At 45.4% G+C, this 25,166-nt stretch overlaps 2 protein-coding genes across 2 annotated transcripts in view; one reads left to right on the top strand and one right to left on the bottom strand.

Moving 5' to 3' along the window:
* The window catches only part of LOC125632460 (DGAT1/2-independent enzyme synthesizing storage lipids-like), a 56,218-nt gene extending 32,054 nt beyond the window's left edge, over positions 1-24,164 (bottom strand). The window contains exons 1-2 of the mRNA XM_048840691.2: positions 24,016-24,164; positions 12,881-13,267 (exon numbers count right to left, since the gene is read on the bottom strand). Of these exons, the coding sequence (XP_048696648.1) occupies positions 12,881-13,196 (316 nt within the window). The 5' untranslated portion in view covers positions 13,197-13,267; positions 24,016-24,164. The remainder of the gene's footprint in view (positions 1-12,880; positions 13,268-24,015) is intronic.
* On the top strand, positions 16,313-22,443 carry LOC125632457 (uncharacterized). Its single transcript, XM_048840680.2, has 2 exons — positions 16,313-17,069; positions 19,983-22,443. Exon 2 carries the CDS (start codon positions 20,306-20,308, stop codon positions 21,896-21,898), a length of 1,593 nt encoding a protein of 530 aa, XP_048696637.1. The 5' UTR covers positions 16,313-17,069; positions 19,983-20,305; the 3' UTR covers positions 21,899-22,443.
* Positions 24,165-25,166: the final 1,002 nt, after the last annotated feature.

The raw sequence follows: 25,166 nt of genomic DNA, 5'->3' as shown, positions 1-25,166 counted from the left end.
CCTAGGGTTGTCTGGGACCAGAGATATTGGCTAGTGTCATTCGATTGCACAATCCAAGGAGCAGCTCACATGCTAGAAGCTGTGCATGAACAGCCTAGGAGTGGGGGTTCTCACAACAAGAGCAGGGTAAGGCTGATTCCCAGAGTTAAGGATTGGAGTGACCTAGCAGATCACCGGTCCGGATAACACCAGAGGGGAACATCACAGATAGTTATTAGCAACCAATGAAACTACAGAATGTTGAGCATCAATTCAAATGAATAAGTGGTCTGCTAGTTTTTAGAGCTTTAGCATACACAAATCTGGAAAACTAAAAACAATTCAAACCTAGATGAGACACATATGGATGGGATTAAAAAAAAAATTGCACTTAAGGAAAATCTAAAGTGGGGAAAAAAATATATCTAGAACTTGAAAGTGAAATCATGAGTAAAAACAAACCCCCAAAACAAAATATAACCATGAAGCCAATGTTCATTGAAAGGATATGTCAAAGACTAGAACAGTAATAAAACAATAGAAAAATCACCACATAATTAGAATGACTATAGGGCTGGAAGTACAAAGAAAGGCCTAGTGAACTGAAAAATACCATGTCCTATTAACTAACTTTAACTGTTCGACTTGACCTAACAATGCACCAGCACAAGTATTGGCTTTGGAGATGCTGGGTTATTTCCTCCAGCTTCAGACTGGTGGATGACAGCTTAGAGATCAGTGACAATCAGAGATATGTGAAGGACCATAGTTTTCCTCTAAACCTTCTCAGTTGTTTCTCAGCCATTTTCATGACTGCAGAGAAGCCTTACGAAAATACACTACAGGAGGTCTGGAACACTGGGGAAGAGCTCAGCACTTGCACATTCTACTCGCTGGAAAGCAATGTGAGAATAAAGAGCTAAGAAGAGGCTTGATATCAAAGTCTCAATTGGCTTTCAAAAATTCAGTAATCTCATTGGTCACTTGTGCCTATTCAAGTGTGATGTAAACAGAAAATCCATCAAGTTAGAAACTGGCCTTCTTCACTCAGAGATAGAGAGGATAGATGGAAAAAATGCTTTTGGTAGATCATGGTTTAACATGATAAATTTCAGTCACTGAGTGAAACACAGTTGATGGCTCAGATGCTAATCCTGATCAGTTGCAATAAAATGAGCTGTCATGGAAATTGCTTATCAAATCTACCGCATCAGAAAGAAACTATGGTATTGTTTCCCTGTTAGCTTTCACTACTATATCTTTTTTGATTAGTTATGTTGAACAGTTATATTGTATTTTCCACATTAGAAGCCTGAAACTATATTTGTCTATACTCTGAAGTGGCTAATTTTCCCCCAATAATTTACTTTTACAACTAAACCTAAAATGATTTTCTTTTACATCCTTTAGTTTATTAAGTACTATCCTAGTTATTTTTCTTGCTGCAACATGAAGTATAGCTGCATTAGGCTGATCATTATTCCTAAATTATGACTCTTAGGATAATTTTGCACACATGGGGCCTAATGCAATAGCCTTTGAAGTCAACATAAAAAGCCCCATTTATGTCAGTACCCATAGTGGGAAATTCATTTTGGAAGGCCTCCACAAGCCTTTTGCACAACTTAATCCCAAGAGTGGAGCTGCTGGAAAGTGGTAACATAGAAAATGCCATATGGGACTACACCAATGGTCTATCTAGTTCGGTATCCTGTTTCTAACAGTGATCAGTAGAAGATGCTCCAAACCTCCACAATGAGCCATTACCAAAAAGCATATCTGGAGAAAGGGTTTTGTCTAACCACGCAGTTAAAAGTTGTCTTGTGTCCTGAAGCACACAAGTTTATATGCTTAACACATTTTCAGCATCATAGAATTGTGGATATACTTATTCAGATAAAACTGTCTGATCCTTTTTGCTTTCATAATACTGTGCCACTTAGTTCCCCAGTTTCATGATGCATTGTTTAAAAATATTTTTTCTTTATCTATTTTAAATTTGTTGCTTTTAATTTCATTTGTGTCTCCCTTCTTGTATTGTGGTGAAAATGTACCCAGAAGCACGATTTACCTTCTTTATACTGTTCAATAGTTTCTCTCTAAACTATATACTCTTAATAATTTTAATCTTTCATAAAATCATACAGGAAGATATCATACAGAAAGATCTGGATGACCTTGTAAACTGGAGTAATAGTAATAGTATGAAATTTAATAGCAAAAAGTGCAAGGTCATGCATTTAGGGATTAATAACAAGAATTTTTGTTACAAACTGGGGACGCATAACTTGGAAGTAACAGAGGAGGAGAAGGACCTTGGCGTATTGGTTGATCACAGGATGACTATGAGTCGCCAATGTGAGATGGCCATGAAAAAAGCTAATGCGGACTTGGGATACATCAGGTGAGGTATTTCCAGTAGGGATAAGGAGGTGTTAGTACCATTATACAAGGCACTGGTGAGACCTCATCTGGAATATTGTGTGCAGTTCTTGTCTCCCATGTTTAAAAAGGATGAATTCAAACTGGAACAGGTAGAGAGAAGGGCTACTAGAATAATCCAAGGAATGGAAAACCTGTTTTCTGAAAGGAGACTCAGAGATCTTGGCTTGTTTAGCCTAACCAAAAGAGGCTGAGGGAAGATATGATTGTCTCTATAAATATATCAGAGGGATAAATACCAGGGAGGGAGAGGAAGTATTTAAGCTCAGTACCAATGTGGATGCAAGAACAAATGGATATAAACTGGCCATCAGGAAGTTTAGACTTGAAATTAGATGAAGGTTTCTAACCATCAGAGGAGTGAAGTTCTGGAACAGCCTTCCAAGGGGAGCAGTGGGGGCAAAAGACATATCTGGCTTCAAGATTAAGCTTGATAAATTTATGGAAGGGATGGTATGATGGGACAGTCTAATTTTGGCAACTAATTGATCTTTGACTATTAGCAGTAAATATGCCCAATGGCCCATGATGGGATGTTATATGGGGTGGGATCTGAGCTACTACAGAGCATTTTTTCCTGGGTGTCTGGCTGGTGAGCCTTTCCCACATGCTCAGAGTTTAGCTGATGGCCATATTTGGCATCAGGAAGGAATTTTCCCCCAGGGCAGACTGGCAGAGGCCCTGGGGCTTTTTCACCTTCAGCTGCAGCGTGGGGCACAGGTCACTTGCTGGAGGATTCTCTGCACCTGGAAGTCTTTAAACCACGATTTGAGGACTTCAATAGCTCAAACATAGATTAGGGGTTTGTAACAGGAGTGGGTGGGTGAGATTCTGTGGCCTGCGTTGTGCAGGAGGTCAGACTAGATGATCATAATGGTCCCTTCTGATCTTAAAGTCTATGATTCTATATCTTTCACAAAGCTTTTCCATGGCTTATCATCTGCAGTGTCCTTTTTTGGACCTATTTTATTTCTACTATGTTCTCACTTATGGTTTCAATTTACAAGCAGTGCTGATAATAATCTGTGGGCATGAACAGAATCCCCATTGAACAGTGACTGAAGCAGGACTCTCCTGAATGTAGCATCAGCCCTACTGACCAAATCCAGGGTATAATGCCTGGTAAAAATGTGTACAGAATTCCAGGTTGCAGCTCTTCATATTTCAGCAACAAGGACCTGCTTATGGCAAGCAAAAGAAGTTGCTACAGCTCTAGTGGAATGTGATTGTACTGAAGTAGGTACAGGAATTTCTGCTAATATGTAACATTCAACAATACATTGTTTAATTTATCTAGCAATAATCTGAGAAGAAACCGTAAAACCCATATGATTCTTAGAATAAGACACAAATAATATACATGATTTTCAAAAACTTTTAGTTCTATCTAGCTAATCAGCAAGGGCCTTTCTCACATCCAAAGTATGTAAAATAAATTCTTCCTTATTAGAAAGTGACTTTTGAAAAGATATCGGCAAATTAATTCTCTGATGGATATGAAATGAAGGTATTTGCGATGAATGTGATGAATCAATATATGCAATTACATGTTCTTTAAATGGAGAACTGTCAACAAATCCATAACTGAAAGTGAAGGAATTATGGAAGCCAAAGTTAACATGCAGAACCAAAACTTCTGAATGTATTTGTTAAGGTTCCTTAAATAAAAAATTGGACAGAATCCCCCATCCTTTTTCTGTACCAGTGTCAGGCCCCACGGGTATTGAAACCAGGAGTCCTGGGAATTATCTCACTCCAGTCCTCCACCTAGCAGCTCACAGACAACAGCTGGAACTGGAGTCCATGAAGCCCAACGGCAGCATAAGCCACGTCTCTACACTCTGATGAGGAGAGCTCCAAGGCTCCTGATTGGGCCATAGCCCCTATTTCAGAGGGAGAAAAGGAAACAGGACATACAATTAAGCTTCACCCTGCCATGGAATGCTGGTCTGATATTTACCTCTTCCTGCCTCCTGATCCTGACCTCCTGATCTGGCCTGACTCTTGGTAACTGCCACCTGTTTCCTGCCCTCTGGTTTCTCAGCTGATCCTGACTTCCTGGCATCTTGATTCGGCCTGAGTCTTGGTAACTGTCTCTTGATCCCTGTCCTCCAGTTTGTTTCTCAGTTCTGATCTCTTGGCATTCCAACCTTGCCTGATTCCTGGTAATTTCCTCCTGGTCACTGGACCTTTGGCCTGCACCCAATGCTAACCCCTAGGACAGGTCACCCATGCATTGCCGGTGCTAGTCCATTGGAGGCCCTAAGCAGGAATATTTTTGGCATCCCCCCATAATACTGAAACAGACTAATTCTAATAATAAAGAGGAAATGGGGGTTCCCTCGAGCTGCTTGAGACCCTAAGAAATTGTTTACTCTGCTTATGCCTAGTGCCAGCTTTGTGCCCATGCCCCGGCCCAGACAACCAGAAAATACTGGGAATAACACCCCTGATTTCTCTTGTATTTGGGCACCTCCTCGACTGCCCCCTATCAGAAGCAATTTTTCCACCTCTGAAAGTAAAATAGCCTCATGAAAAGTTGGCAGGGCATAGTCTGTGAAACTTAATGTAATTTGCCTTCAAGTGTCTATAAAATGGGCTAGCCTTTCTCTAAACTGAGGGAGGAAATGGTTCTGACTAGTTGGATCTTGACACTCAATCACTGTAGAATAAATATAAAATTAAAGTCATCTTAAGTTTGGTTAAGGGAATATTTTGTAAAGAAGGGCCCTAATTTGCATGTAAAAGAAAGGCCTTGAAAAGAATGAGTTAGAAGGCCAGACAGAATGAAGTAGGGTTCAAAGAATAACTAATAAAATAAAGGGAAGTTTCTAAAAAGAAGCTTCTGACCAATAGGGGTGATTGCAGATGGTTTTAAACAAGACAGAGAGAATCTGTCGTAGAAGGAGCCAGCATGGACCTTCCCACCCCACACACCAGTGTTATCTCAGAAATTAGGGCCTATGTGAACCCAGGAGCAACAGAAAAACTGTTGGTCAGGAAGAAGGAGGGGAAGAGATAGGGAAGAAAGGCCTTTGGGGAGAAAGGAAATTGTAAATCTTATCTGGATTAAAACTGGAAATAAGGGTGAACTGTCTCAAACTGGATTTTAGCTTAAGTCAGTGATTGGCAATGACATCCCTTGTTTGTGAAAGGATATAAAAAAGTAAATTCTTAAAGGGTGCATTGCCAATACCTGCCTGACCATGTTGAAGCTGACCAATATGGATCTAAGCACCCCTGAGTTTAGCCCAATTGTAAGTATCTTGATTAAGTGCTTACAAATGTTGTGTTACTGTTTGGATGTAGTAAATTGCTTATTATTTAGACTTTTTAGGCATGTTTAGAGCAATTGTATCAATACCATTTGGCCTCTGAATTTAATAAAGGAATTTATGATTAAATTAGTGTTGTAATACGCTGCCTAAAAAATAATTCCAACAATCGTTCCATCAATTCTGAGGCCCAGTGTTTCAAGACAAAGATGTCATGGAGGCAGCAGGTTGCTGAGATTTAGGCCTTGACTAAAATGACCTTTTTTAATGTTGGCTCTGGAAGGATGTCAATTAGTGGTACTGCTGACATCTTATATTAGGCGAAAAATAGGATAACGACGACTTGGGACAGAATTGTCTAGGATAACGAAAAGAAGGAGTAGAAGGTCTCCTCGTCTCAGAAGAAATCAAGCCCAGAAAATGGGCTGTTGATCTTGCCTCCTTTAGCTATTCCAGCAACTCATCTGTCTTTTCTCTGAGATCATCCCCTTTGAAGGACAGATCCTCTAGTTTAAGTCTGGTATCCAGGGCCAGAGAAGAGCAGCAAACCCAAGCATGTCTCCTCATAGCAGGAGCCAATGTTCTAGCAGCAGAGTCCGAGGCACCAAAGGAAGCCCTGAGTTCTTAGCCACATTCTGGGGAAACAGTAACAATGTCCTCTGTTCTTTTCTTTCTTTCAGATGAAGAAGAAGCAGATCTCAAGACCAGTGATTCTTGCCTCTTTCTGGAAACCTTCTGTTTCACAGTTGGATCCAAGGAACAATCAGAAGCTAAACAGTGAACTTCAGCTATCACCATCACTGAATCTTTTGGAACCAAAGATGGACCTGGAATCAAAACTGATGGAACTGTTGCCAAAGCCAAAGACTTAGACTTGTATCCTGCATTGGATCTGGTACCATCTATCTCCCTAGCTGCCAGAGCTGAAGGTGAAAATCTAGATTTTAGAATCATAGTAGTTCTGTCATATGGGCTGGATCTGATAAATCTGAGGCATGGGATCTGGCACTGCTAACAGTGGCTGATTTGTCCTTAGGCCTCTTTTGCTTATAACAGTAACAGTCAGAGCCAAAGACATGGACAGCATCACATCCAATACAAGACTCAAATCCATCCTGCTAGTTTCTGAAGAAGAGACTGGAAACAATCAGGATTTCGAAGCCGTGGAGGCTCCGTTGGAATTGGATGGATCCGAGAAGTCTGATGCATGGGATACAGCACAGCTGAGAGTGGTCATCTTAGCCCTCGACTTTTTTTTGGAATGCAAGACAGCTGAAGCCAACCACGTGGCCCTCGGTTCTGACATAGGTAGCTTCAGAGGTAGCAGAGGGAACCAAAGCTGGACCTGATGGGGCTCCAGTTCCTGGAGCACTTCAACAGTTTTGACTTACCAGAAGCCACAGGAGTCAAGACTGGCCTCTTGGATTTTGGATCCAACAACTGTCCAGATCCAGAGGGATGAGAAGAAGGAGCTATAACTGAGTCTGTCTGTCCTTGCAGACTCTGAGTCTAAAAGTCTGGCAAATAGAACACCTAGAAGGAGAGAAGCCCTCTCCCAGGCACTTGAGGTACCACATGTGGTCATCAGACACAGGGAAGAAGTGGGACATGAAGTGGACCTCTTGAATCCCATCTTCTCCTTCAGTTTTGCCATAACCTGGAACCGAGCTATGCACTAACTGACTATACCTATATAACACTAACTAGCTACAAGAAAGAACACTTCAGGCAGAAAGGACTCCAGATCCAAAGAGACTGGAGCGGTTCACTTCCATCCAGGCATGCGGTTTGAAGGAACTGAGGTGGTGAAGAGCTCAGGTCACCCCACCCCTTATATCCTCACTTTCAAAACATTTGGATATGTTGAGGGGGGGGGATGGACACGTGAGTGTGCTCTAAGGTACACTGCTAGGAGAGGGTCCTACTTAGATACCACTAGGCAGAGCAATACCCACAAGTGGGAATATACAGAGCCACTTGAAGAATTCTATAATCTGAGAAATCTTTCATCATGCTGAAGTTTTCTATGCCTCTAATCATCCTCAATAGCCTTCTTGGTACCTTTTCTATATGTCCCTCGGCCTGCGCCGCTTCCAGCAGCTCCCATTGGCCTGGAGCAGCGAACCGCAGCCACCAGGAGCCCCGATCGGCTGAACTTGTAGACGTGGCAGGTAAACAAACCGGTGTGGCCCACCAGGGGCATTCCCTGCACAAGCGGCGGAACAAGTTTGGGAACCACTGCTCTAGATGATGAAAATGGAGACAATTTTTGACTAAGATCCAAAGAAGTCATTAAAAGCTCTGTCCAAATCATTTAAAGCTCTCTCTAGAGATGCTCCAAACAATGAAGTGTCATCAAAGGATGCTTGGATGAGGTTGTTTCTGCTGGTAGGATCTTTATCTGGTGCTGCCTGCCCTGTGTTCTTAGATTCCAGAATTTTGCATAGGAATTAGCCAAGAAACTGGGAGCAACACAGGCCAAGCTGTATAACAATGCTGGGAGTTGTCTTTGATTGGCTTGTGATGTTTTTCTGCAGTGGGGGTTCCTAGCTGATGACTTCTTCTGGGGCTGGGGCTGAGGAATGACAGAGGGCAGTTCAGACCATGGCTATGTGTGCAATGGTAGCTCTCAGAGCAAGAGAGGAGGATCCAAACTCTCATTTGTGAGCACACGTTCAAATTTTACAGCCACAAATCGAGAACTCCAAAAGACTTCCTGCTACATCAGCTGAGGTGTAGGAAGGAAAAGTTGGTCTTTGAAACTGCAGAAAATGTGTAAGCTTCAAGTCCTATTGGACTTGGTATCACGTTAGTAACTCTCAGTTGATGGATCTTTGATTTATTTAACCCACGTCTTCTCCAATGATGCTGTAATAGGAGAAAACCTTCTTAGACCCCTGTCGTAACCATACAGCTAAGGGTAGCCTAGAATTCCTCCTTACTTGTAAGGGGTTAAGAAGCTCAGATGATCTGGTTGGTACCTGACCAAAAGGACCAATGGGAAAAGAAGATACTTTCAAATCTGGGGGGTAGGGGAGGCTTTGTTTGTGCTCTTTGTTTGGGTGTTCTCTTGGGAAGCAGAGAAGCACCAGGTAAGAAAACTCCTTCTCCTATAAACCATCCAAAAGTGAGTCTCAATATTGTAGAAAGAGTAAGTAAATAAGGCAGGGCGCATTAGATTACCTTTTGTTTTCAACTTGTGAATTTTCCCTGTGCTAAGAGGGAGGTTTATCCGTGTTTTTTGTAACTTTAAAGTTTTGCCTAGAGGGGAATCCTCTGTGTTTTGAATCTGATTACCCTGTAAAGTTACCTTCCATCCTGATTTTACAGAGGTGCTTCTTTTACTTTTTTTCCTTTATAATAAAGTTCTGTTTTTTAAGAATCTGGTTTACCTATTTGGTTGGTATATTATTCTCAAGCCTTCCCAGGAAGGGGGTGTAGGGCTTGGGGGGATATTTTGGGGGAATAGGAATTCCAAGTGGTCTTTTCCCTGATTCTTTGTCTAAATCACTTGGTGGTGGCAGCATACCGTCCAAGGACAAAGGATGTGTGCCTTGGGGAAGTTTTTACCTAAGCTGGTAGAAATAAGCCTAGGGGGCTTTCATGCGAGTCCCCAGATCTGTACCCTAGAGTTCAGAGTAGGGAGGGAACCCTGACATGGTGGCAGAGCGGTGGGATCATTTTGAACCAAAAGCACAGTCGGATTTTAAAAGGACAATTTTTTTTTCCTTTTGGCTGCTTGGAAAGCAGGGAGGTTTTGGGGGGTTTTTTTAAGGATTTTTTTTTAAGCTGTGAGCACCTGGAGTTTTGTTTTTTTTCTGTCTGAGGGCAGGGTAGTTAATTTCCTGCAGGAAAATTCACAAGTTGAAAACAAAATGTAATCTAACACACCCTGCCTTATTTACTTACTCTTTCTGCAATATTGAGACTCACTTTAGGATGGTTTATAGGAGAAGGAGTTTTCTGACCTGGTGCTTCTCTGCTTCCCAAGAGAACACCCAAACAAAGAGCACAAAAAAGCCTCCCCCCACCGCCACCCCAGATTTGAAAGTATTTTCTTTCCCCATTGGTCCTTTTGGTCAGGTGCCAACCAGGTTGTCTGAGCTTCTTAACCCCTTACAAGTAAGGAGGAATTCTAGACTATCCTTAGCTATATGGTTATGACAACCCCCTTCAAAATTAAGCTATTTGGGAAGGTGTGGAGAAGAGCGTTTTGACATGTTCAAGATGGAGTGGATACAATACACTCATGCAGCCAAATGGGACAATATTTTTTAATAGCTAAGTTATTGAACTTGCCTGGGAGCAGGGGGATCTCTTTTCTTCTGGACGAAAGAGGAAAAGGATGAAAAGATAGGGGTTGATGGAGGAGGAGGAAAGGAACCAAAATTCCTCAGCACTGTTGGAAAGGATCTGTTGCTGCTGCCATCAAAGAAATCATCTTGGTGGTCAAGTATAGCATTCAGTGATCACTCAGTGCTTAAGGTATTTGAAGGACTGTACCAGCCTTGAAGGAACAGGCTGGCGCCTACAACCAAAATTCTCTAGGTGTAATCAAGGAAGTCCCCTACCCTGGCCTGGACCTGGACTACTTAAATAGGAAAAAGACTGAGCAGGAAACCAGAAGTCATGCAGGTTTCTCAGGCACCAGGAAACTAGCCTGACTGGGCACAAAGATTTTGTCTGATGCTAATCTTAGGAGCTCTGAATTAGGGCCCTAAGGTAAGGGCCTTATGAACTTTGTTTAAAAGTTGGCTTCTTCACTGTGACCTTCTTGAAGAGGACATATCTGTTTTGTTAATTTGTTTTGGCGTCCCCTGGCTTGAATACTTTACATGGTGCTTATAAGAGATCTGGTTTGTTCTGTATCCTGTTCCAGCTGGCTGTGCATAATAAATAATAATAGGTTCAGTGCCTTGCCCAGACTGACTGGGACACTCAGCCCACAAAGACACAGTTCCAATAACATAACATGTAGGCAGTTCACCCCAACTGCCAGTAGAGGATGCAGCCACTTTATACAAATACAGGTTTCAGAGTAGCAGCCGTGTTAGTCTGTATTCGCAACAAGAAAAGGAATACTTATGGCACCTTAGAGACTAACAAATTTATTTGAGCATAAGCTTTATGCATCCGATGAAGTGAGCTGTAGCTCACGAAAGCTTATGCTCAAATAAATTTGTTAGTCTCTAAGGTGCCACAAGTACTCCTTTTCTTTTTAATGTAAAAGTAGCATCTTACTCACAAACTAAAACTAGAAAAAAGGAATAAGTGGCTTTACCATCTATTTGTACAGAATCTAAGTGCTGGCTTCCCCTCTCGCAGGGTCCCAGAGCCCAGGCTTAGGCCCAAACCCGAATGTCTACACTGCAATTAAACAGCCACTGAGCCCGAGCCCAAGTGTTGATGCCTGTGTGTCTTAGTTTTACCCCTCAAAATTAATGTGTGTCTGGAAATTCTTGGAAGCTTCAACACTCCCCTCTCACCCCACCAAAACCTGTGCACTTTGAGCAGCAAGTAGTAGGATAAGTAGTCCCTCCAAACCATACAGGAAAGGAATATTAACAATTCCCTGTTTCAGACCTGATGCATTGGTCTTTTGTGCTGCCATATTGTATCGCAAACTTACATCCAAAATATGCTGCCCCCTTTCACTCCCAAGCAGGGTCCAGTGTATTCCATGATTAGAGAATCTGATGCAGAATTTACTCCTTGTAACATAATTGTACTCCAGAATCTCAGCGCTCTCTTGTTTAATTGTTTGTAGCCTTTATGTTTGCAGAGATAACCTTGACAATGTGAAGTGAGAAAATCAATGCAGTAATGTCTTCTTGAGTCTATAGAGGGTCTGAAACAATACCCGTAAGAGGTGTTCTCGCCTCTGCTCATCTCATCCCTGCTCTGCTCATCTCAATCAGGGCCCCATGAACTCTGTCTCCTTCTATCCCCAGGAGTGGAAGGAGACAGAAGTGTAGGATGGTGGGCTGGGCTGCCAAGGCCCAACGAAGCCAGCTATGTGCGCCACTTTCCCTGATACACACTGGGGGTGGGAGAGGGACATTCGGACTCAGACTGCCTTGCCAACATTGTAGGAGCCAAAATCCTGGGAATCAAGCTGGGTCACTTGGCCCTGGTCTACACGGGGGGGAAGGGGGTGGGGTGTTGACCTAAGATACGCAACTTCAGCTAAGAGAATAGCATAGCTGAAGTCGGCATAACTGGCCGTGAGGATGGCGGCGAGTCGACCACTGCCGCTTCCCCCATCGACTCCGCTTCTACCTCTCGTGTGCTGGATTTCCGGAGTCGACAGGGAGCACGTTCAGGGATCGATCACTACCTGCTGATCCGGCGGGTAGTGAAGTCCTACCCTTGGAGAGCAGGGGAAGACTGGAGAATGAAGAGTATTTTCTAATAGTGAATAAGTTATTAATATTGGCACCAAATTTAGGGGCTGCCACTGCAGAATTTAGTTCCAATTTACCTATTGCAGGCCTTGAAATTGTTTATTGGCTGCCCACTAGCCAGAGATAAATATAAACAACTAGCTAAATCCCTGCATGTGAGATGCAGAGGTAAGGTGTTACCGAGAAGGCCAGGCCCCCTAACCCCAAGCTGTTGGGAAAGGGGAGGATGCAGAGGTTTCTGCTGGGTCTGCTTGTAGACTGTAGTCTCTGTTTGTGGGTTTCATCTTTTATATCAGCCTCTAGATAAGGGAAGTCATAGAAATTTAAAACTTTCTGTATTGGGGGAGTTTTTCAGGCTCTGTATCTACTGCATTAACTTCATCCACTATGCCTATGATTCTAATTTAAGCAAAAAACCCACAATCTATCATGTGCCTGGCAGTTCTAATATTTATAAACCCACACCAGTACTTATGTTCCTTTTCTACAGTAGGTTTTTTCTTAATAATTTCCCACCACTGCTACGAGAAGGGGACCACATAAACAATAAGTACATTTTGTTACTACCAACTTGGGCTGGAGAAGAACCAATGGCCTCGCTGAAAGCCTCCATCATTCCTATTATCTATGACGGCTCAAAATGCCCAGGAAATGTCAACAAATTCTCATATCTATCAGTGATCCCCATCTGAGTGTAAGTATAGTTCAGGATACCAGTTTTTAATAATCCAATGATAGCATCTCACAGTACAATAGTGTTCAGAGAGAAAAATGTCTTACCGTGCCACAGTTTTCCACACATACTAAGTACGGATGCCACCATGAACCTTCCGTTGTCCCACGACTTACTGGAGAAATCCTCATCTAGGCCATTCTTTCTCTTGTAAATGTGCAGGAGAAGATTTAAAAAGCAACTAACGCTTATGAAAATTAAAAGAGGTGCAAAAAATATTATGTTTAACACCCACAAGATGAAAGCAATATAGTATAAATAGTGGTACTCCACACCAGTCCATTGTTCAAATACGTAAGTCAGCCAGGTCGAACTCATCACTGATTCCTGCCATGAAGTAAGGGATTCACTTTTACTTAACATCTTCTGTTAAAAATATTAGGCAAACGGAGTCAAACTCTCTTTGTAATCAAAGCAGCTTTTTAATCTTGCCCCTAGAAAGAGAGAACACATTGTTCATTTATTCCTACTACTACCAGAGAAGTTGCAGACATGCTTTCATTGTATTTAAATGATGTTCTTAATATCCTGTTTTTCTCATGTGAAGTAGGACTTTGATAGAACTATTTTTAAACACATTGCAGTAGTGCCAGAGGAAAATCAGCAGAAGAAGGGACTGACTGCAGCAGAGGAATCCTGGCAATGGCCAGTGATGGACTGAAGTGTCATGGAAGGCCCGTGCAAGGGGCTAAGGAGCAACATTGATGGGCATTAGGTGATGGTTAGAGAGAGGGAGCACTGAAAGAATAGACCTGAGATTCAAGAGTTTTTATTCAGAACAAGATTCAGTAGTGGTAATCTTGGTGAGCAAAAGAGCTGTTCCAGGGCTGATGAACAAATGAGGGGAGGCTGAGGAAATGAGGCTGAAGAGGCAGCAACTAATGGGTCAGAGGAGACATGGACACGGAAGGTGTATTCAAAGAGTATGAAGGAGGACTGCATCGAAGCAGAGGGAAAACTAGCAATCAGAGAGGAAGGTGGTCAAGATACCAAAATAAGGAACCTGCTCCTTCCTAGATGGTCCTCTCCCCACTTGCTTCTCTCCCTCCCACCGGAAGCCATTATGAAACCTTAACTATAGTGCTTGGTGCTGCTATAATAAAAGGAAATAAATATTAGCATCAATACAGCTATCTTTGAGTCTTTGCTTAACACATCAACTTTCAGTGGTATCAGGTTGTTCTACAATTGTTTTAGGTATTGTGAGGACCGATTAGCAAATTTTTGCAAAGGACTTTGATATGAAGTGGTACTAAAAAAAAACAACACCCTAGATTCAGAGCCATGCCCTGTATTATAGTAATTATCACACCAAAAGGTAGCTAATTTCCTGAATACTTTGCTCTCCTTCTCCTGTGCCAGCAGTGGTACTATCCAAAATTCAATACACCGGTAACACACAAGAATAGGATAAATAACAAGGTGGCTTGCAGCTGCATTTCAAGAAAACACCTATGATTGTGGAGACAGATTAGAACCCCAGGTGTTTATGGTTTACTAAGGTGGGGCTGGCAGTATCACCTATGAAGGTTGCCTGACACTCCCTATGATAAAACCCTGTTTTAGGTTGTTTATAACTTTGCCAGACTTAAACAGTTTGAGATGAAATTTTCCATGCCAGGTATCTGCCTCAGGCTAAATTGTTCTGGGAAAATCTCAGCCAACACAATTTATCGGCCATGGCAGAATGAGTTCAGGGGAAGATGTTTTTCCCATATAAAAAAAATATTCTGGTGATCCAACCCCCTCCATACTTTAGCGCTATGGATTAAAATTTGGCAGGGTGTGGCCTTTGTGTCAGTAAGGTGCCTTTTGCTGTCCCCATGAAAATCCGCCCAAATTTGGTGAAGTTATAAGCCTTTGAAAAATCATAGTTCATCCATTCTCAGTAGAGACTTCAAGTTTAGGAGCCAAATTCCTCTAATATAATATCTGCACTGAGCATGTTCCCGTATATGGCTGAGCAGGACTCCCCCCGCAATTTTGAACTGGTAATATTTAATAGTCTTGTCATAGGAAATATTTCTAAAATTAAGACTACAGGAAAGCAAATATTCAATGGTCAGAAGCTTCTACAAATCCTGAAGCTAATGACTGAAAGATAAATAAGCCAAATAAACCGATATAAAAGTGCAACTCCCACAACTCTTAAATTGGAAACCTGCCATCGTATTTGACAAATATCCTTATATGGACACTGTCAACTTTAAATAAAATCAATTTTAAAAATAGTGCGTTTGAAATAGTTTCAGCTCCTAGCTGTGCCCCTGAACCACATTTTACTCTTTTAATTATATTTTCTTCCCTTTGCTCCACAGAAAACCCAACCAAGAGAACCTGAGTCGCTGCACACGGGAACTGGTGAAATGGTCTATACACAGCATGCAATCATGTGAACTTAGCAATTGCCAGAGGAGCCAGTGTTTAATTTGGTCCAGTGTTGTGTCTCTGTCAATTTATTTGAACATAAGCTTTCGTGAGCTACGGCTCACTTCATCGGATGCATACTGTGGAAAATACAGAAGATGTTTTTATACACACAAACCATGAAAAAATGGGTGTTTATCACTACAAAAGGTTTTCTATCCCCCCCAACCCACTCTCCTGCTGGTAATAGCTTATTCAAAGTGATCACTCTCCTTACAATGTGTATGATAATCAAGGTGGGCCATTTCCAGCACAAATCCAGGTTTTCTCCCCCCACACACACACACAACCCCACTCTCCTGTTGGTAATAGCTTATCTAAAGTGATCTCTCCTCTTACAATGTGTATGATAATCAAGGTAGGCCATTTCCAGCACAAATCCAGGTTTTCTCTCCCCCACCACCACCCCACTCTCCTGTTGGTAATAGCTTATCTAAAGTGATCACTCTCCTTACAATGTGTATGATAATCAAGGTGGGCCATTTCCAGCACAAATCCAGTGTTTAACAAGAATGTCTGAGGAACAGTGGGGGGGCGGGGGAGGAATAAACAAGGGGAAATAGTTACTTTTTATAATGAATCAACCATTTCCAGTCTCTATTCAAGCCCAAGTTAATTGTATCCAATTTGCAAATTAATTCCAATTCAGCAGTCTCTCGTTGGAGTCTGTTTTTGAAGTTTTTTTTGTTGAAGGATAGTCACTTTGAGATCAGAAATCGAGTGACCAGAGAGATTGAAGTGTTCTCTGACTGGTTTATGAATAATTCTTGACATCTGATTTGTGTCCATTTATTCTCTTACGTAGAGACTGTCCAGTTTGAACAATGTACATGGCAGAGGGGCATTGCTGGCACATGATGGCATATATCACATTGGTAGATGTGCAGGTGAACAAGCCTCTGATAGTGTGGCTGATGTTATTAGGCCCTGTTGTTGGGAACACTGGGGCATGGCCACTAGGTAACTCGAGGGGATGGAAGACCACGAGTGTCGATGAAGCCCCCTCGCACTAGGCCCCGGTGTCCTTGACCCCCCTCCTCCTGCCTGGAGGCACTCGCAGCAGCTCTGCGTGCTAGGCCCAAGTGTCCTTGGCCCCCCCCGCCTAGAGGCACACACAGCAGTTATGCTGAGAATCTGCAACAGTATGTTGCAGAGTCAGACTGCCTGAAACTAAGCAAGGCCAAACAGGGGAGATATGGAAGAACAATGCTGAATAAAGCAGCTTTATGTATAGTTTAACAAATGATACAGAGAATCAGGGAACTAGCTGGGAACTGGATTGGCTGGCTATATGGATACTTGGAGCAGCTTGCTATTGGATAAGTATGCTGGGAAAAAGGATGTATAAAAGCCTGTGTAACTTCCTGCTCTGTTGTGCAGGATTTGAGATTTTATTCTCCCTGTACCTTTTTGCAGCTGCAAATAAACTTTTCTGCTTCTCCACCCCGTTGTGATTATTGGGTGTAGCACACCGGGTAACGAACCAACTCAAGCTGTTGTTTAGCCTCTCGGCACTGGGTGCCGGCAACAGCTTTTGGCGTCCCTGGGTGGGCGACGAGGCTGCAATTTAGCCTTGCCCGGACCCCTCCTGGAGGTCGAGGATTGCAGCGAGAACCGACGCCCAGCGCGCACCGGTGAGTTCATCGGGGGCCTTGGAGGAGACGCGATTTGATCGACCCCAGAGGGCACAACGGTGCAACGCACTCATATAGTGGAGAAGCTGTTGTGGACGGCGGTGAAGAACCGGTCCCTTAGACGTGGGGGAGGAGCAGCTGCAGGCCACGGTGAAGAACCGGACCCTTGGATAAGGTAGGAACCTATTAAAATCCGGATTATATGCTCTGTTGGAACCTGGGGACGCCCAGAGTTACCCTGTAGGTATGGGACAGGGACAGAGCTCAGAGGTTAGGGCACGGTGTACGCCCCTAGAGTGCATTCTAGCAAACTGGAAGGTATTTGGTGTGGATCCGATGACTAAGAGCCAATTAAAACGATTCTGTACAGTTGACTGGCCTCAATATCAACTAGAGGACCAGGAGTGGTGGCCACCAGGAGGGTCGATTAATTACAACACGATCCTTCAGTTACTCCTGTTCTGTCAGAGAACAAGGAAATGGAATGAACATATGTATGAGCATTTGTTTCTGACTTTATGTACTCGACCAGATATTTTACAGCGCTGTAATCTGACTCCGACTGGTTCGGTAGCAGCTAATGTTAGTCCCCAGACCCCCACCCCCACTGTAATGGCAGAGCCGGTGTCCCCTTCGGCCCCCACACCCCCACCGTATAAGGGTAGGATGCCTCGGGTTACAGAGATTGCCCCCTCGGTGGTACTCTATCCTTTGCTTACCGAGACGGTTTTGGCTTGCCCAGGGGCAGACGGACGTCAGGCTACCACTATGCAAGTTTACACCCATGTGCCATTCAATCCAATAGACTTAGCAGCTTTTAAAACACAGGCTGGGGAATTCTCAACGAACGCAAGCAGGTTTATTTCAGTCTTTGAGGGTGCCTCAGTAGTCACAAGCCGATTGAGACGACTGTAATATCCCCCTGAGAACCCTGTTGTCTGAGGTGGAGAGGGATCAGGTTACAGCTAAGGCAAGGGGAGCGTCAGCGTTCAAGCGAAAAAAAAAGAAAGGAAGCTATCTGTCAAGTTCCTACCCCAAGTAACCGTAAGCGGCTCAGGGCATTTCTGGGTATGGCAGGCTTTTGCAGGATATGGATCCCAGAGTTTGGACTGTGGGCTAAACCCCTGTACGACTGTGTAAAAGGAGCGGATCATGACCCCTTCTATTGGACCCCAGAGGCTGACAGGGCATTTAAAATTCTGAAAAGAAAATTGATGGAAGCCCCGGCTCTGGGCCTGCCAGATCTCTCTAAGCCGTTTCAGTTGTATGTACATGAACGAAGGGGGGTGGCCCTAGGAGTGCTTACACAGCTGTTAGGAGCATGGAAGCGTCCTGTGGCTTATTTTTCTAAGCAATTGGATCAGGTTGCAAAGGGTTGGCCGGCATGTTTACGGGCGGTCGCAGCTACTGCCCTATTGCTTGAGGAAGCCGAGAAGCTAACATTGGGAGGGGTTATGCAAATCTATACTCCCCATATGGTCCGAGCCTTATTGGATGCAAAGGGAGGGCTTTGGCTCACCCAGGCTCGGATTGCTCGGTACCAGGCTAAGCTGTTAGAGAACTCTGAAGTCACCCTACAGCCTTGCCCCTCCCTTAACCCAGCCACTCTCTTGCCAGAAACAGAGGAACAGAAACATGACTGTTTAGAGATCATAGATGTCCAGTACTCCAGCCGTCCGGATTTAAAGGATGTACCTCTCCCAAATGCAGATCATGAGTGGTACACTGATGGTAGCAGTACTGTAATAGATGGGCAAAGGAGGGCGGGTTATGCTGTTGTGACCCTCCATGACACTGTGGAAGCTGAAGGTTTGCCTGCTGGGACCTCTGCCCAGCTTGCCGAACTAATAGCCCTGACCCGCGCACTTGAACTGTCAAAAGGAAAGCAGGTCAACATTTTTACTGATTCAAAGTATGCTTTTGGTGTGCTGCATGCTCATGCTGGCCTATGGAAGCAAAGGGGAATGCTGACAGCCCAAGGCTCCCCAGTCAAGTACGGGCCCCAAATCCTCCGGCTCCTAGAAGCCGTACAACTCCCCTCGGAAGTGGCGGTGGTACACTGTAAAGCCCATCAAAGGGAGGATCAAGATGTGGCCAGAGGTAACGCCCGGGCAGATAGAGAGGCTAAGCATGCTGCCACCCTGCCATCCCCTCAGGCTGAGAACGCCCATATGCATGCCCTTATCCCATCAGTAGGGGAGCTTCCAACCCCTCAGTACTCTGGGGAGGAGAGACAGCTAACTGACAAACTCTGTCTCCGGGAAAAGGAGGGATGGCTCCATTCCCCAGAAGGGAAGGTCCTCTTACCAAAGGGCCTAATCCGGCCAGTGCTGCAGAAACTACATCAAACCACTCATGCTGGCAGGGAAACACTTATCCAGCTAATGGGAAAATACTTTATCACTTCCGGACTCCGACCCCTGGCTGCCCAGGTACAAGCGGACTGCTTAGTCTGCCAAAAGAATAACCCCTGACCGGGACATCCTGTGCCACCAGCTGCCCTAGAACCCACTCCGGGCCCCGGACAAGTGTGGCAAATAGACTTTACTGAGTTTCCCCGGACCCAAGGGTTCAAATATCTCCTTGTTATAGTGGATCGGTTCAGCGGATGGCCAGAAGCCTTCCCATGCCGTAACTGCACTGCCAGGATAGTGGCCCTCAAGTTTGTTAAGGAGCTCATTCCTCGCTTTGGACTCCCCCTGTGGATGGAATCTGACAATGGGACACACTTCACGTCAAAAATCATTCAAAGCATCTCACATGCCTTACAGATCCCCTGGAAACTCCATACGCCCTGGAGACCGCAAGCCAGTGGTGTAGTGGAGCGTACCAATCAGACCCTTAAACGGCATCTCTCAAAAGTGTGCCAAGAAGCCTCACTGCGATGGCCTGATGCTTTGCCCCTCGTCCTACTCCGTATCCGCGTTCTCCCAAAGGGTAGATTAGGGCTCAGTCCCTTTGAAATTATGTTTGGAAGGGCATGGCCTATGAATGGCACCCTGGTTCTGTCAGGGGAATGGGAGTTGGGTAATGTTTTTTTGTCACAGTATATGTGTTCCCTGTCTGCTGTTCTCTTGTCTCTTCACAGGTATACCAAGGATTCCCAGCCTCTCCCCTTGGACTCTCCCATTCACTCCTTACAGCCCGGTGACTCTGTGCTTGTTCGCACCTGGAAAGACGAGCCTCTCCAGGAAAAGTGGAAAGGACCCTATACCGTCCTGCTGACCTCCCATACAGCGGCAAAGATCGAGGGCCACAAGAACTGGATCCATCACTCTCGTCTGAAGGCAGTACCTGCCCCCTCGTCAGCAGAACAGTGGACCGTCCAACCTGCTGACTCCTCATCTAGTGACGATCTCGGGCTAAAGCTACTGTTTAAAAGACACAAATAGCGGGCACCTTAATGCTAAAATGGGCCCACCCAGGTATTGGAGACCTTGGGTTGGGAAGACTTTGGTAATAATTAATTGGGTAACATTGTTATTCTTTGTATTGGTATTTCCAAACTGTGCATATCGGGAGCATAACTCCTTTGTTTTGCTTGCGCACCATGTTGCTACTTTAACAAACCAGACTGATTGCTGGGTATGTGCTCCAACTCCACTATCCCCCAAGACGGGAATGCCCCTTGACATGCTGCCCTTGACCCTAGCAAAATTAGCCACCACCAGAAAGCAGGAAAGAACGAACTCACCGTTCTGGAACAAGATCTCTTTACAGCAAGCCACCTATCAGGACCAGGAGTATTCAGTTGCAGTACTCACTGAGGGAGTGTTATGTTTTACCCGAAACCAATCTGATCCCTATGGGCATCCTGTGGGAAAGAGCTCCTGTGTTATTACACAGTGGGCTGATGGGTATTGGATAAAAACCAACAGGGGAGGCCAACAGTGTGGGTGTAGTGGTTCCTCCCCTTTTAGGGAGACACTTACAAATAATCCTACCACAAAAAAGGGGTTTGGAAATGTAACTTGCCGTACAGTTAATATCTCCAATGTAGCAAGCCAATGGTGGGTTTGTAGTGGTCCCTATGGCGAGTGTAATTTGAACGGGACAATTAGAAATGCCCCCACTTGTACCCAATCAGGAGGATGGGATGCCCCCCTAGGGGCATATGACCTGTTTGAAAAAGCAGCCTTAAATATCCCAGGAATCCCCTTAAGAAACAGTCCTTACTGGGCCCTACAGGGTCACTCTTTTGTATGTGGCCGAAAGGCTTACAAGGTGCTGCCAGCCAACTGGACAGGTAGCTGTTATATAGCTCATGGAGTTCCTCATCTTTCCATAACTGCCACACTGCCCAAAGGAAAGATTAGAAATGCCCGAGACACCTCTGTTGAGTCACGAGAAAAGACCCTGCGGCGACTGACTAAGGCATTGGAGGGCAATATGAAGAATCCCCTCACAACCGAGAAGCTGGTAGGGTGCTCTGTACTGGGAATAGCGCCACTGTTTACCGGGCCAGCCCTGGCATGCATAGGCCGCTATACTGTAAGGCTGCAGATGGTACTTGAGAAAGTGGCCTTAGAGTTAGAGGACTCGGTTAGTGATTTAGGGTCAGCAGTAAAAACATTAAATAAAGAGGTACAGCAGCTCAGGACGTTTTCCCTCCAAAACAGGCTGGCTTTGGACTATCTCTTGGCATCCCAAGGAGGGGTTTGTGCCCTCATCGGGCCCCGATGTTGTGTATATGTAAATGATAGCAGTTATGAGATCTATGAAAAGGTGGTACAGGCTGAGGCCCATGCCCGAGCCGGAGCACAGGTTGCCTATACTGCCCCAGAGAACGATTGGTTGCAAACCTTGTTTTCAGGTTGGGGTTTGTCATCTTGGCTTGGTGGTTTATTTAGCCTGCTATTGAAATTTCTTTTTCCTGTATTGCTTGTATTACTGGTATTATGCTGTGCGGTATCATGTGTTAGGGCCCTTTTGCGAAAGTTAATAAGTCATTCTCTTCAGGGCTATCACAAAGTGCTTATGCAAAGTCATATTGTAAAGAAATAAGTAGCCCAAGTGAGAAAACTCAGAGCCAAGGCTGTTGAGTGTTCTCAAAGGGGGGAGTTGTTGGGAACACTGGGGCATGGCCACTAGGTAACTCGAGGGGATGGAAGACCACGAGTGTCGATGAAGCCCCCTCGCACTAGGCCCCGGTGTCCTTGGCCCCCCTCCTCCTGCCTGGAGGCACTCGCAGCAGCTCTGCGTGCTAGGCCCAAGTGTCCTTGGCCCCCCCCGCCTAGAGGCACACACAGCAGTTATGCTGAGAATCTGCAACAGTATGTTGCAGAGTCAGACTGCCTGAAACTAAGCAAGGCCAAACAGGGGAGATATGGAAGAACAATGCTGAATAAAGCAGCTTTATGTATAGTTTAACAAATGATACAGAGAATCAGGGAACTAGCTGGGAACTGGATTGGCTGGCTATATGGATACTTGGAGCAGCTTGCTATTGGATAAGTATGCTGGTAACTTCCTGCTCTGTTGTGCAGGATTTGAGATTTTATTCTCCCTGTACCTTTTTGCAGCTGCAAATAAACTTTTCTGCTTCTCCACCCCGTTGTGATTATTGGGTGTAGCACACCGGGTAACGAACCAACTCAAGCTGTTGTTTAGCCTCTCGGCACTGGGTGCCGGCAACACTGTGATGGTGTCCCCTGAATAGATATGTGGGCACAGTTAGCAACGGGCTTTGTTGCAAGGATAGGTTCCTGAGTTAGTGGTTCTGTTGTGTGGTGTGTGGTTGCTGGTGAGTATTCGCTTCAGGCTGGGGGGCTGTCTGTAGGCAAGGACTGGCCTGTCTCCCAAGATTTGTGAGAGTGTTGGGTCATCCTTCAGGATAGTTTTGTAGATCCTTGATAATGCGTTGGAGGGGTTTTAGTGGGGGGCTGAAGGTGACGGGTAGTGGCCGTTATTCTGTTATTTTCTTTGTTAGGCCTGTCCTGTAGTAGGTGACTTCTGGGAACTCTTCTGGCTCTATCAATCTGTTTCTTCACTTCTGCAGGTGGGTATTGTAGTTGTAGAATGCTTGATAGAAATCTTGTAGGTGTTTGTCTCTGTCTGAGGGGTTGGAGCAAATGCGGTTGTATCACAGAGCTTGGCTGTAGACAATGGATCGTGTGGTGTGGTCAGGGTGAAAGCTGGAGGCATGTAGGTAGGAATAGCGGTCAGTAGGTTTCCGGTATAGGGTGATGTTTATGTGACCATCGTTTATTAGCACCGTAGTGTCCAGGAAGTGGATCTCTTGTGTGGACTGGACCAGGCTGAGGTTGATGGTGGGATGGAAATTGTTGAAATCATGGTGGAATTCCTCAAGGGCTGGGTGGAATTCCACAGTATGCATCCGATGAAATGAGCTGTAGCTCACGAAGGCTTATGCTCAAATAAATTGGTTAGTCTCTAAGGTGCCACAAGTCCTCCTTTTCTTTTTGCGAATACAGACTAACAGGCTGTTACTCTGAAACCTGTCTCTGTCAGTGGCCATTACAAGATGCAAGAAACGCTGAAGTGGGCATTTATGAAATACCTGCTCCTATTCTGTTCTCTTTAAACTCTACACAGAACACCCATCATTCCGGTAATCTAGTGCCCATCAATTAGAAGTTAGTTAATCCCTGAAGACTAAGAGCTGATCACTTCCATTTTTCTTAAATATTACCTAATCTTCCTGCAGATGTTCCCTGAATTTATATAAACGTCTAACTTGTGTGTGTCCGTGTTGACAGAAGCTTAGCAAACTATCGCCTCTTTTGCCTCCATCTCTAACAGTCCCAATCTTCCCAACCTCTCTTCCTACACAAGCTTCCCCTGCTTCTCAGCGTCAGTTTTGTTTGTTGCCCCTGGCTCAGCCCCCTTCTGTCAAATGCACAAACTAAACTAAAGGAACTGCTGTAGCGGCGCGAGCCGCACCACGGCGCAGGGCACAAGGCGGAGGGAGGCGGCCGCGCAGGGCAGAGGCTGCGCCGCAGCCGGGGGAACGGGAAGCCCGCGGCTGCTGCGCGGGCCGCTGTCACGCTGCGTTGGGCGCGCTCGCCTCAGGGGAGCAGCCGCCGCGTGGAGCCCGCCCGTCCCCACACGTGTCCCCCGGGACCGAGAGTCCCCCGCGCTCAAGGATCCCTGCAGCTCACCTGGCTCCGGCTCTGAGCTCCGCGCTCCGCTTTGTCTCCAGCGCCGCTGGGTCCCGGCCAGGGTTAGCAGGGCGCGGGGCGGCACCCGGCAGAAGGGCTGGTGCCAGTTTCGGGAGCTTGTGAAAATCGCCCGGAGGCACAAGCGGGAGCCCGCCCTACCGCGGGCCCTGCCCTCCTAGGCCTTAGGAGCGAGTGCTTACCCCCGGTCCCCCCCACCCCCCCATGAACTGGACAGGGGCCTGAGCCCCGGAATCCCCTGATCCCCTGGGATCACCTGATCTCTGCCGCTCCCATGAACTGGAACCTCCCCCTAGGAACCAGAAAAGGGACTTCTGTCCCCTTCCACTCATTGCTCCCCTCGATGAACTGGGAAAGGGGGCTGAACTCCCTTGAACCCTCTACACACACACACACACCTCCCCCCCATATGCATGCATGAACCAGGAAAGGGGCCACAGCCCGACATCAACTGTGCTACCTGGTGCATGAGCTGAGGAAATGGTCGTCCCCAGCAGCGCAGGAGTCTACATAGCTGTATCACACCTGGCTCTTTTTAGGGGACTTTCTGGTGACACCGGAGTAGGGCCCTATTCTCCAACATGGCTCTGTATTCACGGGGGCCTAAATAAGCAAAGGGGATATGAAGCTACTGTTATTGCTATTTATTATTATGAAGTGATAATGGAAGCCACAACAAAGAGAAATAGTGGAACAGTATCAACAGATGAGCTTTGTATTACAGAATGGATGATGCATAGGATGTTTCAGCACAACATGAAATGATACGGTAGAACCTCAAAGATACAAATACCAGAGTTATGGACTGACAGGTCAACCACGCATCATCTGGAACCAGAAGTAAACAATCAGGCAGCAGTGGAGACCAAAAAAATAAATAAATAAAACAAATACTGTATTGTGGATCTTAAATGTAGGCACATCTGGGCTGCCTGTCCCCCCCGGGGCAGCCAGTTACAGCTAGGAGGTACTGCATTGCCAGACCACGAGAGCCCAAGCCAGTAGAACAGGAGCAGTACTCAGGTCTGCGCTGCTTTCCTGTAAGCCGTGGGCGCCGTTTCCATCCCCCCCTCTTCCCCCATGGCCCGGAGGGGGATGCATTGTTTCCACCCTGCTCTCCTCTGCCCCAGAGG

Source organism: Caretta caretta, chromosome 2, assembly GCF_965140235.1.
Source record: "Caretta caretta isolate rCarCar2 chromosome 2, rCarCar1.hap1, whole genome shotgun sequence".
Taxonomy (NCBI): Eukaryota; Metazoa; Chordata; order Testudines; family Cheloniidae; genus Caretta; species Caretta caretta.
This window is presented reverse-complemented; position numbering and strand designations above follow the sequence as displayed.

Bases quoted from the DNA above. Each gene is read 5' to 3' on its own strand.
- LOC125632457 (XM_048840680.2), top strand. From the start codon at position 20,306: ATGGGCCCACCCAGGTATTGGAGACCTTGGGTTGGGAAGACTTTGGTA.